General features: G+C 42.2%; 1 protein-coding gene and 1 pseudogene across 3 annotated transcripts in view; one reads left to right on the top strand and one right to left on the bottom strand.

Annotated features, from left to right (window-relative positions):
* CCDC112 (coiled-coil domain containing 112) overlaps positions 1–20711 on the top strand; it is a 231899-nt gene that overhangs the window by 109062 nt on the left and 102126 nt on the right. For 2 of the 3 annotated variants that reach the window (XM_074360489.1, XM_074360492.1), the window contains exons 3-5: positions 6076–6178; positions 13331–13443; positions 19129–19685. In XM_074360489.1, coding sequence (XP_074216590.1) covers positions 19683–19685 — 3 coding nt within the window. In that variant the 5' untranslated portion in view covers positions 6076–6178; positions 13331–13443; positions 19129–19682. Of the gene's footprint in view, positions 1–6072; positions 6179–13330; positions 13444–19128; positions 19686–20711 lie in introns of all 3 variants that reach the window. The other variant, XM_074360490.1, reaches the window with a different exon arrangement.
* Positions 18730–19431, bottom strand: LOC105082226 (GTP:AMP phosphotransferase AK3, mitochondrial pseudogene; annotated as a pseudogene).

Here is a 20711-nt window from a genome sequence, read left to right as displayed (position 1 = left end):
ATCTCTCTCCCTATTAAGTCTCAGCCTTACCTTTCTATATGCAACAATTTTTAAAAGAAAATTTGGGTATCAGCTAACAGTCCAGAAGATTGGGAGGAGGAAGGAAGGGGACTTCTTACCGTATCTCACTGGAACTACTTATCTGGTCTTGAAGGGAGACTGATTTGTCCTCTTGATCCTAAAAGCAAGCATAGCTGAGTCTCTCTCCACCTGAAGCACAACAGGTTTTCCCAGATGGGTTGACTTTTCACAGCTGGAAGAATACTCAGGTTCACAGAAATGGTCAGCATCCTCTGAATCACCACAGTGCAGAGATGAAGACGCACAGTGGAGTCTTTTTTTGGTGGCTTTGCTTAGAGTCAAATCTCACCAAGACAGAGGATAATTTCCTGAGGACATGCAAAAACTTTGCCATAGCTTGTAAACAAAATTCCAAAGGAAGAATTCCAAGACATTCTGAACATGGTGTTTATGCCACTCCTTCAGACATTTGTCTTATTTGAAAAAGGACAGCTCGTTGTTTAGGAATTAGATTTCACATGTATTTAAAGAAAAATACTGCAGACTGTTTAAAGGTATCGTGCTTTACGTATAAAATGTTGTTTAGCTTAGTTGACATTTCCTAATCTTCTTTGTGTTGGGCATAATGAGTAAGCAAGCAGCAGGAATTCGCAGTGGAAAAGGAAGAGCTTGTATTTGTTTTCCACATTTGGGTTTATGACCTTGCCTCTTTTTCTTCCTTTCTTTCTTTTTTTTAAGCCTTCTTAAAAAACAACTGAAAATCCCAAGTCTTTAGAGAGGGTTAGAAGGCCAAGGAACAGCCTTGGTCTAAGGCGAAAGAGCAGTACACAAGGAGTCAGGAGAGCTGGGGTCTAGGTCCCCACTGGCCACTGGCCACTGGCCACCGGGAACTTGGTCCATGTCCCTCAAGCTGTCCCTCTGCCTTGATCTGCTCATAAGTGCCATGATAAGCTGGGCTGGGTCAATCTTCAGGCCCTTCCAGCACTACTGTTTGTTTGAAAGATTTTCCTCTGAGAATTCTAGAGCCCTTACATAACTCACAAGGCTTCAAGTCCATTTAGGGAAGCACAGGAGCCTCAGCTGTGCTCTCATCACATAGAACCAGTAAAGCTCAGAAAGGCATTTCGGCCAAAGGTAGTATGGAAACAGTGCGTCCAGACACAGACTGGGAAGAGCTAAGACAATCCATCATCCTGACGATGCAGGCATTGGAGTGGGGCTGCTGTCCAGCTTGGGGCTTGATAGGGAAAACTGGCTTCTGGTTAGAATCCTAGTGTAGTGAATAGGTGTGGAGAGACACCTAAAGCCAAGGGTGGGCCAGCCCTGCCGCAAACATTGTCTGTCTGACCTTGGCCAAGTCACTTGCCTCTCTGGAATGCTGTTTCTTTATAGGTCTGATGTGAGGGTAATAAGATCAGCCCTGCCTTGCTCAGCAGCTTGTGGTAAGGTCAAAATACATGTGGGAGTAAAAGGAGAAATGTGATCAGCTTTTAATGGGGTTTCTGCCCCTGCGCCTGGCCTAGGAAAGAAGCAGGGCTGGGGGATTTAAGCACAGGGATGAAAGGGGGCAGTCTGGGCTGAGGGAGGGGAGGTGAGATCAGGTAAAGAGCCGGATGGAAGAACAGGTGAGCACAGGGAACAGCTCTTACCCAGCAGCCAGCTTCAAGCTGGGGAAGTCAGCAGCTGCAATCACCCGTGTCCACATCCAAATGCCCTCTCTTAATGGATGATGTGGTCTTACTGCTGGAAATGTCTTGTACTGTTTCTTAGTTAATTTTTTTATTGAATTATAATTTATTTACATTGTTGTGTTAATTTCTGGTATATAGCATAGTGATTCAGTTATATATATACACACACACACATACATATATATATATATATATATACACACACACATACATACATATGTAGTAAACTTCTTTTCATAATCTTTCTCATTATAGGCCATTACAAGGTACTGAATATAGTTTCCTGAGCTCTACAGTAGGACTTTGTTATTTACCTATTTTATATATTGTAGTTGGTATCTGCAAATTCCAAAATCCCAGTTTATCCCTCCCACCCTTTCCCTCACAGTAACCATGTTTGTTTTCTATGTCTGTGAGTCTGTCTCTGTTTTGTAAATAAGTTCATCTGTGTCCTTTTCTTCTGTTCCACTATATATTCTAAACAGAAAATGTCTGGCTGTGGGACTGCAGGGGCCGATACCCTGATTCCCCAGCCTAAGGTTCCCTTTCCTTGAGAGACTTGTGAGAGCCCTGTCTAGGGGCTCCTGACATGCTGCACAAGAAGATGACACCCTGATCACTTCTCAGGAGGGGCCACCATAGACTAGTGAGGCAGTGACAGGGCGATGATAGAAACCAGGCCAAGTAACGGCAATAATGATAATCATAGTTACTGTTTTTGGAGCACCATGGTCCAGAAGCTGAGCTAAATGCTCTACATACATTTGCTTACTTAACCTTCACAGCTCCCCAGTGGGCTTGTTATATTATTGTACTCCAGTTTAGGGAGGTTAGGAGAGGTCAGGAGACCCTAAATCTCCTAGCCTATCTTCATGATAGAATTGACTTTGAACCCACTTTGTTAGGACTCTAAATCCTATTCTCAGTCATTGTGCTGTTCTGCTTCTGTTGAGTCCACAGACTGTTACCATGTCAGCCCAAAGCTGCCTGGACTTGAGCAGAATCCCAAAGTAAGAACTGAGTCAGTTCTGAGCAGTGAAGAGACCAAGACACAACAGTGATCCAAAATGGGCCTGATTTACTCCTTTTGGGGGGGTGGGCAAAGATAAAGTAAATAAAAACAGTAGTTCTGCCCTGGTCTAGGAAAAGTAAGATGCCCTAGAAGGGACAGAAACGATTTGTTGTTGACCGTTCCAGCTAGTGGTGTCCTGATGCCACCTTGTACGGGCTCACACTGCCTTCAAGAGATGCTCACACTATGCATCTCTTCCCAGCTCCACATTTAGTCAGGTTAGCTTCCTAGCAGGGACTTGGCGCAGGGGAGGAGTGCTAACAGCATAGAAAATGGCAAACGCTACAGATAGAGTTTGTTTCTCTGTAGAGCCTGTTGTTAAACATGTACCTGCGCTGATTCTAGCCACGTTTGTCTTTTTTTTTTTTTCAATGAACTGTAGGTCCCTATAAAGAGTTGTGTCTGAAATGTGTCTAAAAGGAAGCCTTAATCCTACACATGCAGATATTGTGCATGGATTAGGGGAGCCATTCTATCATGGACAGGTAAAGACATTCACTGAAAGCTGCTTGGTAACTAAACATGCTGAAAACAATTGAATAAGGGGGATGAGACCTTGCTGCTGGTTCCAGTAGAGCATCTTGCTCTCAGAGCTGCCATCTGTGCTTGCAGAAGAAGAGGTCTGTGGTCAGCATTTCCTTTGTTAAGATCTGTTGGCTTGGACTGTGACAGCGAGACCACATGTCTGTATGAATGACCTTTTCCTTTTTGGCGTTTAAAAATAACCTACCAAAGATAACATGGATAAATGAATTGAAGCGGGGTGCTGAGCGGATTGATTTGAGAAAAATGTTTTGTCAGATCGCCTAACTTTTCACTGTCTGCCTTCACCAGATATGGCGCATATGTTATCTGTAGAGTCACCTCCCCTGATTTTCCGTGGAAATGGGAATTGACGATAGAATTGTTGCCTGATGCAAGTTCATGTGCCCGATGCACCATGGGGCTGAACAAACCAACATGTTGGGGTTTTGAGCAGAGAAAGGTTTATTGCAGGGCAGAGCAAGGAGAATGGGGTGGCTCATGCCCAGGAAAACTCTGAACTCCCTGAAGGGTTTCAGCAAAGCATATTTAAAGGCCAGGTAAGGGAGGGGGTCTCAGGGTGTGTGATCAGTTTGCACACAGTTCTCTGACTGGTTGATGTGGAGGTAACAGGGTGGTCCACACTATCAACCCCTAGGCACCAGGTCTGGGGCCATGAGCTCTCCATCATCAAGTAGTTAATTTCTTCCCTTTGGTGGTGGTTTTAAGCATCTGAAAAACTCAGGAAATATACCTGAGATACTGTGATCTGGGTACTTCAGAGAGGAGCTACAGCAGAGGGGGGAAGGTCTGTCCTAGGAAGACCCCACAGGGTCCTGCTCAGTTACAAAATAAAGAAGTAGAACCCACATGTCAGTTTTCCTATTATTTCCAGGGTCTCTTGAATTAAGCCTTTTTTTGTCTGAACTGGAGGAGAAGCATGCATTTCAGCTGTTCTCCCAGCTCCTTCCTTCCTCCCTCCACGTAAAGGCGCCTGGAGAGGTAGAAGTGTCTGCTAGACACTTACTCTGGCATCCTGTAACTACAGTTAGGAGGCAGTAGCTCCAGGCTCTCTCACTACGGTCCCTCCCTTCTGTGCCTAAGTAACTACCATCCGTGGGGCCTGCAGCACAGCCAGCCCTTGAAATGTGCTGTTCCAACTGCTTGAGGAGGGCTGGGTTTCAGGCCAGTTCAAGACCTTTGTTCTTTCCAAGAGTACTTGCTTTCTTGATCTGGATTTAGCAGGTAAAGGGATACCTTCCCTCAGATTCCCTAGTAAAGTAGCAGCCAGAGTGCTAGTAAAAATAACAAGAGATAAAATTAGCCACCCTGAGCAGCCAAGAGCTCGCCTGGCCTGACCTCGCAGGGGGAGCATGGGGCCAGCTGGGAGGTCCTGCCTGGCGTGGTCCCGCTTCTTCTGGGCTGCTCACCGGAGGGTCTTATGTAAGACTGGTCACAGCAGCCTGCCCTCCCTGCTGAGACAGTTCACCGGACACAGGATTAGCCAGCGAGAGCCAAGCTCTATTTCTGGAAGCCAGAAAGTTCAGCTGGAGGGTAGCCACTGAGAAGATACTGGTTTACACCACTAAAGGGAGTAGAGACAGAGACTCCTAAGGGGAAAATTATTTTAGGAGACCATTCTGAACAGATAAGCCAAGAATATTTGGGATCAGAGGAGGGGAAGAAAGCAGAGAGTGAACAAACTTGAAAAGTAACTTTCTTCCTCCTGCTATCCTGCCCTTCTTTGGCTACTGCACTGATTCTGCCCCAGGATTAAGTATAACTTATTCGATAAGCCTGCTGAAACGAGACTGTGTGATTTCATCTTTGCCACCAACCTAAACTTACGTTTGGACACATATTATACATAATACATTGTACAGTAAATTTTGATTATTCAACTTCCTAGAGAATCTCTGTTAGCTAAATAAATACCAGATCCCCACACTGGGCTGGACGTTTGCTATTATGTTCCGGTTGTGGGGAGGGGTGTTACTATCATGCATGCATTGATCTGTTTCACTGTCTCACTAGGCGATTAATTCCTTCAAGACAGAAGGAAATAGGAGGTATGGTGATAATGTGGCCAATTAAAGAGAAATTATCTGAACTCATGTCTTTGATGGTGGTGATGGTTGTGTGTGTGTGTGTGTTTTGGCAGAATGGGTGTGTAGAGTCTATTGGAACTGACAGTTTTGAAAGGGGGTAGGTCCAAAGCTGGGAAGGGGAGAACCAAGCTGCAATCCAGGAACAGAGATGAAAACTAGCAACCAAGGCAGGCTGAAAGCAGGGACACTGAGGCACATGGGCATGGAAAAATCCAGAAGGCAGAAACCAAATCAAGAAAGGGATATCTATCCTACAGCAGAAAAGGATAGAGAACATTAACCAGGAAACTGGGCTTTAATGAGACTCAGAACATTCCTGAGACCCCAAGGTTAGCAAAGAGAGTGCATGCAACCCAGGCCCAGACCCATCCTGCCTGAGCCAGAGGCAGGGGATTCTGTCACCCAAATACTTCAGTGCACCACTTAGTATCTGATATTATATATCCAGGTGAGCACCCAGCAGTTTTGGAGGACACTTTTGTGTACATATACACATTATTGAAGTATAGTCAGTTTACAAGGTTGTCAATTTCTGGTGTACAGCATGGAGGACACCTTTTGGAAACTGCTTTCACAGACAAGTTTTTGAATAAGACAAGAAAACAAATATCATGAGTTCTTTGTCAACGATTTTATTATTTTACTCTTTCTATTTAAGCAGAGGGTTACAAGGCCAAATCTGTGCCAGGTGGAGGATGGATGGGTGCCTGGGATGCCCGACGGAAGCCAGCACGGTGGGCCAGGAAGAGATGGCCCAAACAAAGGTGGGTGCCTGGGATGGGGGATGGAGGTTCAGGATGCAGAAAACGGAACAGATTTGACTACAAGTTGGACCACTGGATGCTATTTGAAATGCCTACAGGCCTTTATATGTGTTTAAAATTTTCCATAATAAATTTATTTTAATTGTAAGAAAACAAGAGACAGAGAGCTCCAGTAACTATGCTGGAAACCTACAAGTTAAAGAGACTTAAGCCTATCAACCAACTGCAATGCAGGGACCTTATTTGGATTTGTTGTTCAAGCAAGTTGTTCAAAAGCTTATAAGACTTGGAAAGTTGAACACTGACTTTCTGTATTAAGGAATTGTTATTTTTACATGCCATGATGGCATTGTGGTTTTTTTTTTTTAAAGAGTCTTTGTTTTTTAGAGATAAATGTTGATGTATTTATAGATGAAATCATATGACTGAAGTTTTCTCCAAAATATATGTGGGAGTGTGAAGAAGTTAGCTGAAACAAGACTGTCTCTGAGTTGAATTTTGTTAGTTAGATGATGGGCTCACGGGGACTCGTTACACACGGAGCTGAGGCTTTCCTGGTTGTGACAGCTGCCGGTGCCATGTGCCAGAAACTTTTCAGAGCCCCATGTCTGCTCCGCTCGTATCAGTGAATGTTCCTATTGCTATAGGGTGAAGACATCCAAGTGCCCACTTTAATAGAGAGAGGAAACAGAACCACCAGAAGGTGGGAGTTGTAGAGGAGCTTTTTTGTTTGTTTAAAATATATCTATTCAGCTCTTTCTGCTAAAAATTGAAAAGAAGCAGCATTTTGGAACTTACCAAGACGAGTAACAGTGTGTGGGAGAAGCTGCTTGCCCCCTTCTCTTTTTCTTCCTTAGAAGCTGAACCTTCATTGTTTGACCGATTTCATTGCTGCCCAAATATTTCCCAGCGTTTTTACTAAGAGGTGTGCCGTGTGATTTAGTTCTGGTCAATGAGATGTCGGCAGAAATGTTATGCGGGGCTTGCTGGGAGCCGATTCATCTAGGAGGTGTGTTCGTCTCTTCCCTCTCTTTTTTCTGTGGCCTGGAATGCAGTTGTGAGGTGTAGAGGTGCCGCAGCTACGCTGGACCACTGAGGATGGAAGTCACACACCTTGTGCGGCAGAACAGAAAGAAAGAAGGAGTCTAGGTCTCTGATGACTCTGAACTGCCTGTCTCTGGACTTACTTTACAAAGTGAAAATAAACCTTCATATGGTTAAGCCAAAAATCACTCTAGGTTTTTCATTAGATGCAAAGAGCTGAAATGCTAATTAATACAGGTAACTGATTGCTTATTGTTAATAAATAAAGCACTAATCAAAAGTAAAATTGTATAGAGCCACTGACTCAGCAATTCCAGTCAGGATTTCACCCTGTAGGTACATACCAAGAAATAGTACTGTTTGCAAGAGCAAACACTGCAGACAACTTGAACATTCATGGGTGGGGACTAGTTACACAAAGCCTTCAGTGGGATATCAGGCAGCCATTCTAAGAATGAGATCTGTCCATGTTCCCATGAAAGAGCCCCAGGTCCTATAATTCACTAAAAATGAGTAACTTACAAAGAGGCATGTGTAGTTTGATCTCTTTTGTATAAATTATATCATATAAATATAACTTGTATATATGTAATTATACAACATATGTTATCATCTATATTTATTATAGCTCATTACACCATATATATGAATTATATATAATTATATATATTTATATTTATTATACCATATATGTGAATTTATATTATATATAATATATAATTATATAAATTATATATTATATAATACATTATATATGTATATATAAACATATATTTTTTTCTTCCCCTAGAAGGAAATAAAACCCTGCTAACTGAAGGAAGGAAGAGAGGGCCAGGGAGTTGGTGTGGAGAGAGGCTTTAATTTGTCATTGTATACATTTTTTGTACAGACTGAATTTTCTCTCTACAGTCTGTCTTTATATTAACAAAAGAATTACTTCCAATAGCACACATTTCCTCCAAGCCTAATTTTATAAATTAATAGCACACAGAGTTTTCATTCATTACAGTTTCTTCAGTATCATTATACTAATATTTAAGGTGCAGTCTGATTTCAGTCTGTACTGATTTAAATGGTTATAATAAGGTATTATTGCCCCCCATCTCCGATCACTGTCCTCCTCTGCCTCTCCCTCCCCTTCTCTTTGACTCCCACTCCTCATTCTCCTCTGCTTCTCCCACTCTCCTCCTCCCATAAATGAGCCATATTACTGACTCTTTGGGGACCTAGTCTTCCCAGGATGCATGCAGAGGATCAGGGGAGACCAGAACCCAGGAAAGCATCTCCCCAGGAATGGATGAACTAGCTAGGGACTCCATCCTCCAGTGCTGGGGCAGAAACTGATGCTCTGCCTGAACGCACAGTCCTGGGAACACAGTGGCCTCCAAATAGTTTTCACCAGGTTGTTTACTTCTTGCAGATGAATGAGGACACATGTGCTCCTACAGGAGTTGGCACATGTCCAGGAGCTTATTTACTCTGACTTCAAATGAAGACAAAGGTTTATTTTGACTCTTTCCTGCAGCATCAGAGCTCTGCTTACAAGAGCAGGATGGGAACACAGCAGGATGATGGCAGTAAGACAGCCGTGTGCCATGAGGCAGATGGCAGAAGACGTGACATTTGTTTCCAAAGGATCTCAAGGCCCTATGAAGCTCACAAGAGCAGCTCAATTGGTGTTCCAATTTTAGGACAGTTATTTCTATGGGAAGTAACCTTACTTGCTGACTGACTACTTCAATAATAAAATCTGAACCTTGCTTGGCAACCCCGAGAACCAGAAAGGACTGCTGTAGAATGACCAAGAAGACTCTGTCTATGGAGTGACAAGTTCCAGGGTTGCTTCAGAGATGGATTCTCACATAGATTAATATGTGTTGATAAAGTCTGAGAGATGAAGGGAGGAATATGTGGGAAATACGGGATCTAGGAATTTGTCACTTAACCAGGTGTGTTAGTCCCAACTATTTTGGTTATGAAATACATGCCCAACTTAAACTGGCTTAAAAAAACTTGGGATTTATTGGTCCATATGACTGGAAAGTTTGGTGAGTGATTTCAGGTACAGTTAGACCCAGGGCTTTAAACGATACATGAAGGACATTGTCGCTACCTCCCCCTCAGCCCTGCTTTTGTCTGTTAGTTTCATTCATAGTCAGGCATTCCCTCCAGGGTGTAAAAGATGGTTACCAGGGTTTCCATCTGCCAGTTTAGAAATCCCAGTATCAGACACTTTTTTTCTCTATAGTTTCAACAATGTCAGGGCTGATGTTCACTGGCCTGGTTTGGGGTGCATGCCCATCTCTGAACCAATCACTGCCCCTGTGATCTTCCAGGCCCAGACCTGGTACCCAGGCCTGGAGCCAGAGTCACAACTAGACTGGGGAGTGGGATGGGGTGGGGTACCAGGGGCATTTCAAAGGAAAATTACTATGTTATTATCAGATGCAGGAGAAGATAATTGACAGGTAGTTAAATATCGACTACTTGGGTATAGACTTCCAAGCTTCAAGTTTTTTCCAGTAGTAAATGAAAAAGAGAAGGGGGACTACCAATATACCCCCAGTATATGATGCTTCTTGAAATGTTATAGATTAGAGGCTCCCAGACTACAACCAAGGCTTTGGGGCTTACTCTAGAGTGTTTGGGTTTCTTGTGTTCTCCCAAGTATTGGGGTTGAAAAGAGATTGGGACTAGAAAATACATACATACTCTTAGAGATATTCTGCAGGCCTGGATGGATTCTTGATCTAGGATTTCCCTTAGAAAGGTAAAATAATTCAAAAGTTTCCCTAGGGGCTTTATAAGTCCTCCCTCTAGACCTAAGGAGCCAGCCTAATTAATTTTTTTGTCCCATTATTGCCTCTGTTTACAAATTTTCAGAGCAGTGAGTAAATGGAGAGCTGGACCCACAGTCAGGATTCCTGCCCCTAAATCAGGGGTGCTGGTCTCTGCTCTGCTGTGGGTGGGCAGAAGGAGCAGTAAAGAACATTGGGGCCACCTTCCAGAATTGGGATGTGTGAAAAGAAATCTCTGCAAGACTGAGAAATGTTGTCTTTCACAACACACAGATTGAGTGGCGTCTACAGAGGCATGGAAAATGCTGAATCAGAACACAAATGATGTGAACAGACCAAGCCAGCAGAGAAAAATGTAGCGCTCCCAGCCCCTTTCACCATTTCTGAACGTGAGGACTGCGTAAAGACAAGTAGCTCACCTTGGAAACTGACAACAGCCCGTTTCTTTTTTCTTACGGGGAAGAGAATATTCTAGAACTCTTCCTACAGGAAAGGCCATCAGGCATAGACCTATTTCCAAACAAACATTATTAGTTAGGAGTGGTAGAGTTTAGAAATGTGAAGAAAGAAGAGAAAAGAGTCAATCTTGGCCATAGGAAAAGCTCAGGTGATGGCTGGTATTCATCTGTTCTCAAAATCCGACTGGGAAGTAACTCGTGGGGAAGGCGCCAGCCACAGGCCCGTCAGAGTTAGATTCCACCTCTAAGCATGCTGGGAAATCTTCACAGGGCTTCTGGTCATTTCTAACTCCTTTCACTGAGGAAGGTTCAGAAAGTTCAGGTTAGACAAACTGCTTCCTTCTCAGTTCAGGAGCATGATCCAAAGAGGAAACAAAATCTGGAAATGTCAACAAAAGTTACTCAGTTTACCTCTCACCCCTACTTCTTCACCTACAACTTCTGGAAAGGGCCATCCTACCCACCATGTGACTGGACCAGGAATGACCCCTAACCAAGCCAGGAACCAATGAAATTACTCTGTAGAGATTCTGAGCTTGGAGACATAAATAGAATTACCAACATGGTTAAGGAACATAAGGAAACAAATATGTGGAATGTAAGCTGAGGCACCAGGGCGACCACTTGCTGCATGCAGGACCCTGAACCTAAGTGACACAAGCACTTTTCTGCTTTAGACCCACTGTTTCATGTGTGTGAACCCCCTCCCTCCCCAGGCATTGGAGCCTGTAACCCCCGAACTACAGTGAGGGAGCTCAGCTCTGGCTGTGGAGGGCTTCAGAGGGGCCCCGGTTCCTGCCCCTAGTGAGGTCTAATTTGTTAGTCATCCTGAATTCCCAAGACTTTTTCATAGCTAGAGTCAGCACTGTCCCTTCTCCCTGCTGCCCCCACATAATACACAACTTATCTGAGCAAATCTGAGTGGGTTTCAGAGCCAGATGCCAAACAATTTCTGAGAATTAACTTGGCAAAGGAAAGATGCCGGGGGAAGGGAACTTGATTGTGTGGCACTTCATTTCCATGCCATTGCCTTGAGCCCTTGGCCCCTCTAAAAAGGTCCTTCATGCACCTCCTTGGCGGACTCAGAACCCCTGTTAATGTGGACTCTTTCAGGCTTCATCCCACCCACAGCATCTGGGCATAGCTAACTATATCATAGGAGACATCAAGCTATAAATGATTTACTTTTTTTTTTTTTGGTCCCCACATTCTTGCTCAAGTTGTCAACTTGTATACTTAGGAGGTAATTTTAAATGCTTGCTTATTTTTTGCTGAATTTTGGTGACCTCACTCATTGGGTCTGTTCATAGCTGCCAGGAGAGGAAAGGGTCCTCACCCTCGACACACAGAGACCTGGGTGTTTCCAGGATCTTGCCCAAGGGAGTGGGTGTGCAGCCTGTTTTAAAGCCATCCTGCGGTACTTTGCTCTTTTCTGTGAGTCAGAGTCATGTGCTTTCTAAAATAGGTGTGAGTGTGGGCAGGGCAGTCCAAACACAATACAACTCTTCAAGTTTATTCCCAGGGAGAGTGTGACCCCATCATCCACAGCCTCAGTGATGCTCTTTTTGGCTATGGTAAGGGTCGGAGTGAGCATGCAAACCCAGTGAGTTGACTGGTTCAGCTGGTGATCCACACTTACAGCTGCCTGCTGTGTCTTTAGGGAGATGGGGGCCAAGTGGAGTTTACCAGAAATATCTGGACATGAGGCAGGCACATACTTGTGGCTGGGGTTCTTCATAACCTGTACAGAACATGTGGTTCCCTAAGAATGCACAAGCTCACTAATGCAGCCCAAGACTGAGGCATGTTAGGGATTTTCACTCTTTTAGAAGATGTGTTTGGAGATGAAGAACCCCTCCCCACCCCACACACTTGTATGAACATGTCCTCATGATGTTCACATGGACTTTTATCCTATAGCTCATGCTGATAGGGGACAAATGGCTAAGTTCTCAATCTACCCAAGGCCCTTATGCTCAGCTGGATGTTCAACTTTAGATCATTGAAAGGATCATCACATGACTGTCAGCATTTGCACGTGAGACCTGAGGAAGGAAGCTTTCTGACTTGAAAAGGCCATGTGGTGATTAGCAGACTCCAGGCACTCTGTAACACATCAAAGCACACAATGGACACCTTTTCTGCAGTGCAAAGAGAAGGAGAAGTAATTATTTAGAAACATTGCAAAATACCAGTGCAAGAAAAGCTAGGAACTTCCAAGGACTTTGTGTGGCAAGTGCCTGTTGTGTCAGAGAAAACTTTTAGAGATTATTCTGTAGGGGACGAGGAGGAAGGTTTGCTAGACTCATAAAAATACTTGCTTACCACCTGGCCTTGCCCTAGGCAGATATGTGGCAGAAGGGTATCCTTCAACTTCCCTTTCTGTACAGTTTTCTTGACCTCTCTCCTGGTTCCCACATCCCACCTCACCATTCATGCTGTAGGCAGCCATCACTCTCTCTGTCCTCTTATAGCCCTCATTTTTATCCTGGAATGAATATTAGTCACTGTGTAGGTCTTCTGAGATGATTTTAAGCCTTACTGTTAACTGTGAAGTAGAAGAATGTGTCGCCTCTTTTAGTGACCATCATTAGAAGACCAAGGGCCTGTGGGCAATAGGAGGGCTTTTGTACTTTCTTGAAACCACAGATCAAGGTTTCAGGCAAGCTCTGCTTAAGGCAAAGAAAATAGCATATTGACAGGAGACCGGAAGCATAAAGTCATCCAAACAGAAGGACAGTATCCTTGAAAGTGACTTAAATTGTTTTAAAGTATTGCTGCTTTTTGTTATTGTTATTTTTTGTTTGTTTTAATTCGGTTTTTTTGTTTTGTTTTGTTTTGTTTTGTTTCAGTTCGGTGTTTTTGAGAACTTGACATTTCCCTTCCCCGGTGCCCACAGCTGCAGGAGCATCATCGGCTAGCACGTGGCATCTTTTGGGTACTTGGGAGTCACTACAGCTTCCAGGTAAGATTTCAGCTCCTGAGAGCTGCATTTTGGGAAAATATTTTAAGTGACAAGGCAGCTAGTAACAAACTACAACTTCATTGAAAACTTTGCTATTAGACTGTAGTTGTTAGAGTCTGAATCTTACCTTGTCATTGCTTATAAAGTCTTCCTCTGAGCCCTAGCCCCCTATACATACAGGAGTGTCATCTGATTGCTTTATTACTTAAGTTTATTTACTTTTAGAGCCATATCATGGAGATTAAGAAAAGGAAGTTTCTAGGATTGTTAAACATTTTTTTTGACTCTTATTTTCTATTGAAGTGTAACTGATTTACAATGTTAGTTTCAGGTGTACAGCAAAACAATTCAGTTATTCATATGCATACTTTTTTAAAATTTCTTTTCCATTATAGCTTGTTATAAGAAATTAAATATAGTTCTCTGTGCTATACAATAGGTCCTTGTTTTTTTACTATTTTCTATACAGTAATATGTATCTATTAACCAAAACTTCTAATCTACCCCTCTGCCACCTTTCCCCCTTGGTAACTACAGTTTGTTTTCTATGTCTGTGAGCCTATTTCTGGTTTATAAATAAAATCTGTATCTTTTTTTTTTTAGATTCCACATATAAGCAACATCATATACTTGTCTTTCTCTATCTTACTATGATAATCTCTAGGTCCACCCATGGTGCCGCAAATGGCATCATTTCATTCTTTTTATGGCTAGGTAATATTCCTGTGTGTGTGTGTGTGTGTGTGTGTGTGTGTGTGTACCACATCTTCTTTAGGATTATTAAACTTGATAGAGATTTTTAACCAGTTCCCAAATGATTTATGAAGTGATCACATTTGGAGACACTGCATGCAATGTTTCCACCTGTTAGAGACTAATAAAAATGTTCATTCCAAATGGTAATGATGCCAGCAAGTGAGTCCTAGTGTTACTAGATGAAAATCCCATTAAGACTTCACTTGCTTCTAAGTAATTTACCTGGATCTCTTTACTTACCTGAGTTAATGGTTCTTATCAATGTCCCAGTGCTCAAGGGGTATAGGAGGCATTATTTTTCTTTTTTTATAAGAAGAAATAAAAATACTGAGAAGGCAGAACTAGAGCTCACTCCCTCTGAGTGTGAGTCTGTTCCTTTTTCTCCTGTCACAAGTCCATCACTTCTCTTGCCAGTATTTTCTAATTTCTTTCTTAGTTCTAAAGATTTTCTTCTAATTTATTCCACCCTCAAATCTGACATCCTGCCACATAACCAGTTTCCCAGCCTCCTCCCAGAGTCTTTCCAGTCAATGTCTAACCTTACTTCCTCTTTGTTTCTTTCGCCCATGATTTCTTCACTTACCCATAATCAGAATTCAGTGGGTGTTTCATCCATGGAACAGTGGCTCAGTGGGCTCTCTGATAAATTCCCAAGGCCTTACAGTTGGACAGTAGCCAAATTCTATATCCATGTGGCTTAACGCTCTCTTCTCTAAACACACATTCTGATTATCTACAAATAATCCTAACTGCTTTAGAGTCTAGCACCACCACCAGCAATTTTGAATATTTTTTCCAATCTCCTGACACAGTGAACATGTTCTCAGTTTGCTGAGAGTGGTGCTACCATGTTATGTTATTCAAAGTTCTCTTACACACATCCCCGATCTTCTTTTCTTCTTTCTAATACTTACTCCTCACCTGCACTCTCTTTAAACTCATTTTCATTCTGCATACCTCTTGTTTTACTATCTACTACCCCTTGCTGGAGAAGGCGTCACTGTAAATCTGGCCAGGTGGTCAGCCACGAAAAGTGTGCAAGGACCTCACAAGACCATGGGCCTGGGCCTGGATCATAGGCCTAATTAGAGAATAAGGACATCCCACAATTGCACATAAAGATGTTCCCTTTTCAGTTTACATAAGTTTATGTCAGTTACTAATAGAAAATTTAACTGCTTTTTAGAGCAATTAATTGTGTTTTGGATTAGTTTATCTTCAGAATCCATTTAATTGCCTTTTTCCCCCAGATTTTTAGTTAGAACTAAACAAAAGCTATTGTAGACCAGAAAACATCAAACAAGTATATTATTTTCTTCACAAGTCGGTTTCACAACCTGCATACTTGAAATGAGCATCATTAGCTGAGTTTAAAAACAGTAGAGATATCAGAGAACTTGACCCACTGGTCACAAAGAAAAGGTACTTATTTAAGTAAGCTGCTAAAACTCAGTAACAAGAATGACATTTGAAGTGGTGTTTGATAAATAACACAGATAAAATGAAAAATGTTAGTTATCCCTGGTGATGACTAATGATTAAATAATGATGAATATCCATTGCTTAAATATCTCCATGTATGGGAGAAAAAAAAGTATGACAAGGAGGTAGAGCATTTTGTGATGAACATTCTAGCTGGTGAGACTGTCAGGTGGTTCTGAGTCTCTGCTGAAAACTGTTTGGAAGTCTGGCCCTCTCAGAAGAAGTCAGCTGCACAACTTTAGGGTAGTGGTTTATAAAAGCCAGGGGGCTTTTAAAATACAACAAACATAGCAATGACCATGGCTCCCCACTCATGGTAATACAATCAAAATATCTGGGATGTCTAAGTTCTGTCTTAAATCTCCCAGCTGATTCTACTGTGTGGCTATATTTGAAAGCCAAAGCTCTAGGTTTAATGTCTAATGTTTTTCGTGGGTGGACAGGGAAATTTGGTTCCATTTCAGGGTGGTAGACTGAGTGTATCCTCCAGTTTCTTCATTCCTGCAACAAGGGCCTTAAAGGATGATCTTAAATAAGAAGTGAAACTGTCAGTGAACCAGAAACCAGGATAAATCCTAAAGTATGGGATGTAGACCGGGTTGATGCAAAACCAAAGCCTGATCTAGAATGGGCACTGAAGACTAGTGCCAAAGAGGTGAAAGAACACCAAGACTGCTCCATCCCCAAAGGTGGCAGACACCAGAAGCAGGAGGGTATCGAGAACAGTCAATACATGGGTCCTTGGGGCACTGCTGCAGGAGGGGCCAGTGACTCATCCTCCACTGATGCCCCTCTGTCTGCCCTTGAATCAAAGAGCAGTGACAAAGTGACAGCCTCCAGGTAGGAGTCATGGCCAGGGAGCCCAAATTAGACAGGCATGGCCATGGGTCACGAGGAGGGGAATGGGGCACCCAGACGTGAACAGCCCAGAGAGATCTCACCCAGTGATTTTTCCTTCTTCACTGTTCCTGAGTATGGACTGGAGGACAATTTAGACCAGCGATCTCCCCAAGAAGCTAACACTCACTGACAGAGAATGAAATCTTAGGGAGAATCTCAACCATACAGATGACAGAGTCAGCATTACCACACGTACGAGGAAGACCTCATCATCTACAAAAGATGACAAACTCAACAAAATGGATGAACTAACAGGCAAGCAAGATAAATAATAGAGCCAGCAAAGCAGGAACTGAGAATAAGCCTAAGTAGATTTTTCTGATACATGGGTGAGTATAGAGCAGTCACAAACAAACCAGCTACAAGAGGTCGCAGAGATTAAAATTTGGTCCTTATAATGAAAAACTGAATAAGCAGATGAAACTGATATTTTTCTGAAATTTAATTTTATTGTAATAGAGATTAATGTATGCCTTCTAACCTAGTGACTAGTGATAGTTCATAAGCTTAGTAGTCCACTTTTTTGAAATGCATATAACAGTATTCAAATAAGACATTATAGAAAGCATTTGGAAGAATGAAATGTTTTCTATAATCCTTTTAAAAGGCTTGGTCCTTTTTGAAAAATTGACCATGAGTGAAAAATAAAATCAAAAGAAAGAAATATAAATCCCTTCCCCAATACATATGGTTTATGTATTTTAAGTGCCTGGAGTAAAATAGGCCAAATTTTTCAAAGGGAGTTAGTAATAGCTTGTACAAGGACTTATTTCATTTGATTTAGCACCAACTAAAATAAGAGTAAATGTACCATTTAATATGTAGTCTGGTTTCTTCTCCACCTCTCATTTTGCCCCTCTACTCCTACCAGATCACAGTACATGAGCATACATTCTCCTAACCCCACCTAAAGAATCTAAAATAATTATTTAAACATGGCTGATCAGACTATGCACATTGGCAGGATTTTTTTTCCCCTTAAGACAGGTTGTTGGTGAATGGCAGCAGGTGTCAACTTTGATCAGGAATAAAGAACTCCACTTTCAACAAATGCAATTACTTTCCTGGTCCTTTCAAACTTGTAATATAAAGCCTTTTTATCGCTACATCCGTTTACTAATTATGACTGCTATTTTAGTCAAGGAAATTTCCCACCAGGCATGCCTGATCTATTTCCATTTCCTAATGACAAAGTAGTTGTATTCTATGTGGTGTCACGAGTTTTCATTTATTCATTCTTCTTTTTTTAATGCTTTGATTTGTTACTCATCAAAGCATATGGATCAAAAAGAGAACCGGCAAGTAGATCCTAAAGCACACATTTCTTAACCTGAGTAACGTCTGAAAACATAAGACAACAAATACATTTTGCATTAAAAAAATTCATTTAGTTTTGGTGCTTATACAAGAGCTTACATTATAATGTCAGTTTCTAACATAAGTTATATCCCTCAGTGAACCTGTATTTTCAAAAGGAAACAGGTCACATCAAAGTAATATTTTCCTAAGTGTTATATGATACATTTTTGTAGCAAATTGAAAATTCTGAATAAAGTGAAGGTATGTTTAACAATAAAATTAATATAACTTATACGGCCCCCTTACAGGTTTCCTAGTTTAAATGAAGCAATAAATTTGCTTTCTGCAAACCATCTGTAAATCCAGTTATTTTTATCTGGAATTTTATAGTGATAGCATCTCACAAAACCAAGTCCCCTGTGACAGAAATGTCTTTTTAGGCATCTGGCTATGCAAAAGCTTCTGATGAGATACTTTCTCCAAATTAGTATAATGTAATCTTTTACTTTTTCAGAAATGTCTGAAACCTTACCACGTATTCTTACTGAGCAAAAGTTAGATTACTACCCATTGCTCCTTTAATTTTGGTCTAAAAGAATTTTTTAAAGTTGAGACACCTCTGATGTTTTTGAATTGCACAGGTATAGAAGATAGATGTATAAAACACATTAGACACCTTCAAAAGACAAATATTAGTATCAAATATACATATTCTTGGCATATCCTTAATATCCAGGAAAAAAATCCATTAAAATAAAACTAAAATAACTTTCGAAGAATTCATACACGGTGGAGTCATAGAACAGGGAACTTCTAAATGAAAGAAAGAGATTCTACTCATCCTGCTAATCACAAGCATTTTTCCTCATGAGTAATTTGAGTTTTTTGGTGTATTTGTGGAACTTTTGTTTGCAAGAAGGCATGTATATAGGGCCAGATCTTGTTGGTTTCTGTTACAGAAAATGTTTCCAGCACTCCCTTTTTCTGGTAATATTTCAGGACTGGTTTTGTTTGGTCTTCGTAAGCCTTCAGTCTCTTGATAAGTGTCTCTGGTTTATCATCCACACGCTTAGTGAGAAGCTCTCCCGTCACATCATCCACACTGACCAACCGCTTTGGGAGGGTTAAGTTCGAGGTTGTACACGCGGCCACTGACTGCATGAATCCAGGGAACAGTGAAGCATTGATAGGTGACCTCAAAGGGCATGTTCAGGTCCATCATAATGTTTATCTGATAACTCTATTCAGGGCTTCAGCGTGTTAAAGTGTCCTGGGGAGACCACACAGCAGCCATCTATACTGGGTGAAATTTTTCTGCTCCTGGAGGATCAGCTGAGTCATGACTTCCTCTGGGATGAGCTTTCCCTGATTCATGAAGACCTTGGCCAGCACACCAATTTCAGTGTCCATGAACACGTTGTCTCAGAGCAAGTCCCCGCTGGAGAACTTCTTCAGCTGGAAGTATCTGATAATGCACAACGCCAGGGTGGACTTGCCCAGGCCCGGGGCTCCCATGATCACTGCACGCAGGAGCTGCCAACACGCCCCCATGGCTGCTGAGGGAGGCCATGCGGACAGTTGGCGCCGCCCCTGCCCACCCCACCCCCACTGTTCGACCCTGGCTGCGCCTGCGCACGCACTCCTGAGGCCCCGAGGCTGGCGGCACCGCGAGGATACGCCGAGAGGCTGCAACCTACGGCGGAAATGTGTATTTAAAAATGGGCACAGCAAAAGAGCAAATTCTTCAGCTGAAAGATTGAGCCAAGGCGTTCTCCCACGTTGCAGTATAAAAGGCCGAGGAGATGGTAAGTATGAAAGGAAAATTAACAAAGTGTAGATTCAAAAGTTCCACCATTCACAGGAGGAAGAAGAGGGAGGATTATTTAAAGAAATAATTAAAGACAAGAGAAGAATTTCCCAGAATTAAAGAAGGTATAAGCCGCAGGAATAGACAGTGGAACAGTCCAGAACATCCAGAAGCAAATGTTGGTTAATGTGAGGAGGGAAGCCCCATAAAAAGACCAGCGGGACCCCTAGGCAGGGCCTGCTCTTCTCCCAGCACCGTCCAGTCCCCTGGCCCCGAGGCTCACTTTTTGCCTCTAAAGTGGCTAACTTACACCTAGAATGCTATTGGTTCCCTGATCTCACTTCTGATTGGTTATTTCCTTTACTCCTGATTGGTTATTACTCTCACTTCTGATTGGTTATTACTCTGACTCCTGATTGGCCCACTTCCCTAACTTCTGATTGGTCCATTTGTAGTACTTCATTTGCATGGAGTTCACTCCTGATTGGTCTATTTCTACAAAGCTTGTTCCTGGTTGGTCAACTTTTGTTATACTTTATTTACATATGATATTGGAAAGTGTAAAACTGGCAGCCTATAAAAGGCCTGTGTAAACCTACAAGCTGGGCCAGATTTTGAAGTGTTAAGGCCTCTGGGCTTGCTGGGGTAATAAAACTGAGTTCCCCAACTCTCTGAGTGCTGCTTGGTCTCTCCCCGGATCCAGGTTGCTGTCACAACTGAGCTGTAACAACCAGCTGTAACACATTTTTCCGCAACAAATGAACTAAGTAGATTTTTCATACTTCACTAGTAGGGTGTCCCCACAGTTAGCTTGGTAGGCAACTTGGCAGTGGCTATTCATTTTTTAAAAAATTACTTATCAGTATCTTCCTTAGACAAAAACTCTCAGGTGACAGGAAGGCACATATGGGATGTTAATTGAAGCCTTGTTTACAACAGGAAAAAATTGTTGACAATCTAAATGTTCACTAATGAGAGAATAGCTAAATGAGCCTTAGCCATACTAGGGAATATTATGCAGCAG

This window comes from Camelus bactrianus, chromosome 3 (assembly GCF_048773025.1).
Source record: "Camelus bactrianus isolate YW-2024 breed Bactrian camel chromosome 3, ASM4877302v1, whole genome shotgun sequence".
NCBI classification, from domain to species: domain Eukaryota; kingdom Metazoa; phylum Chordata; class Mammalia; order Artiodactyla; family Camelidae; genus Camelus; species Camelus bactrianus.
Note: the sequence above shows the minus strand (reverse complement) of the source record. Positions and strands in the feature narration are given on the sequence as shown.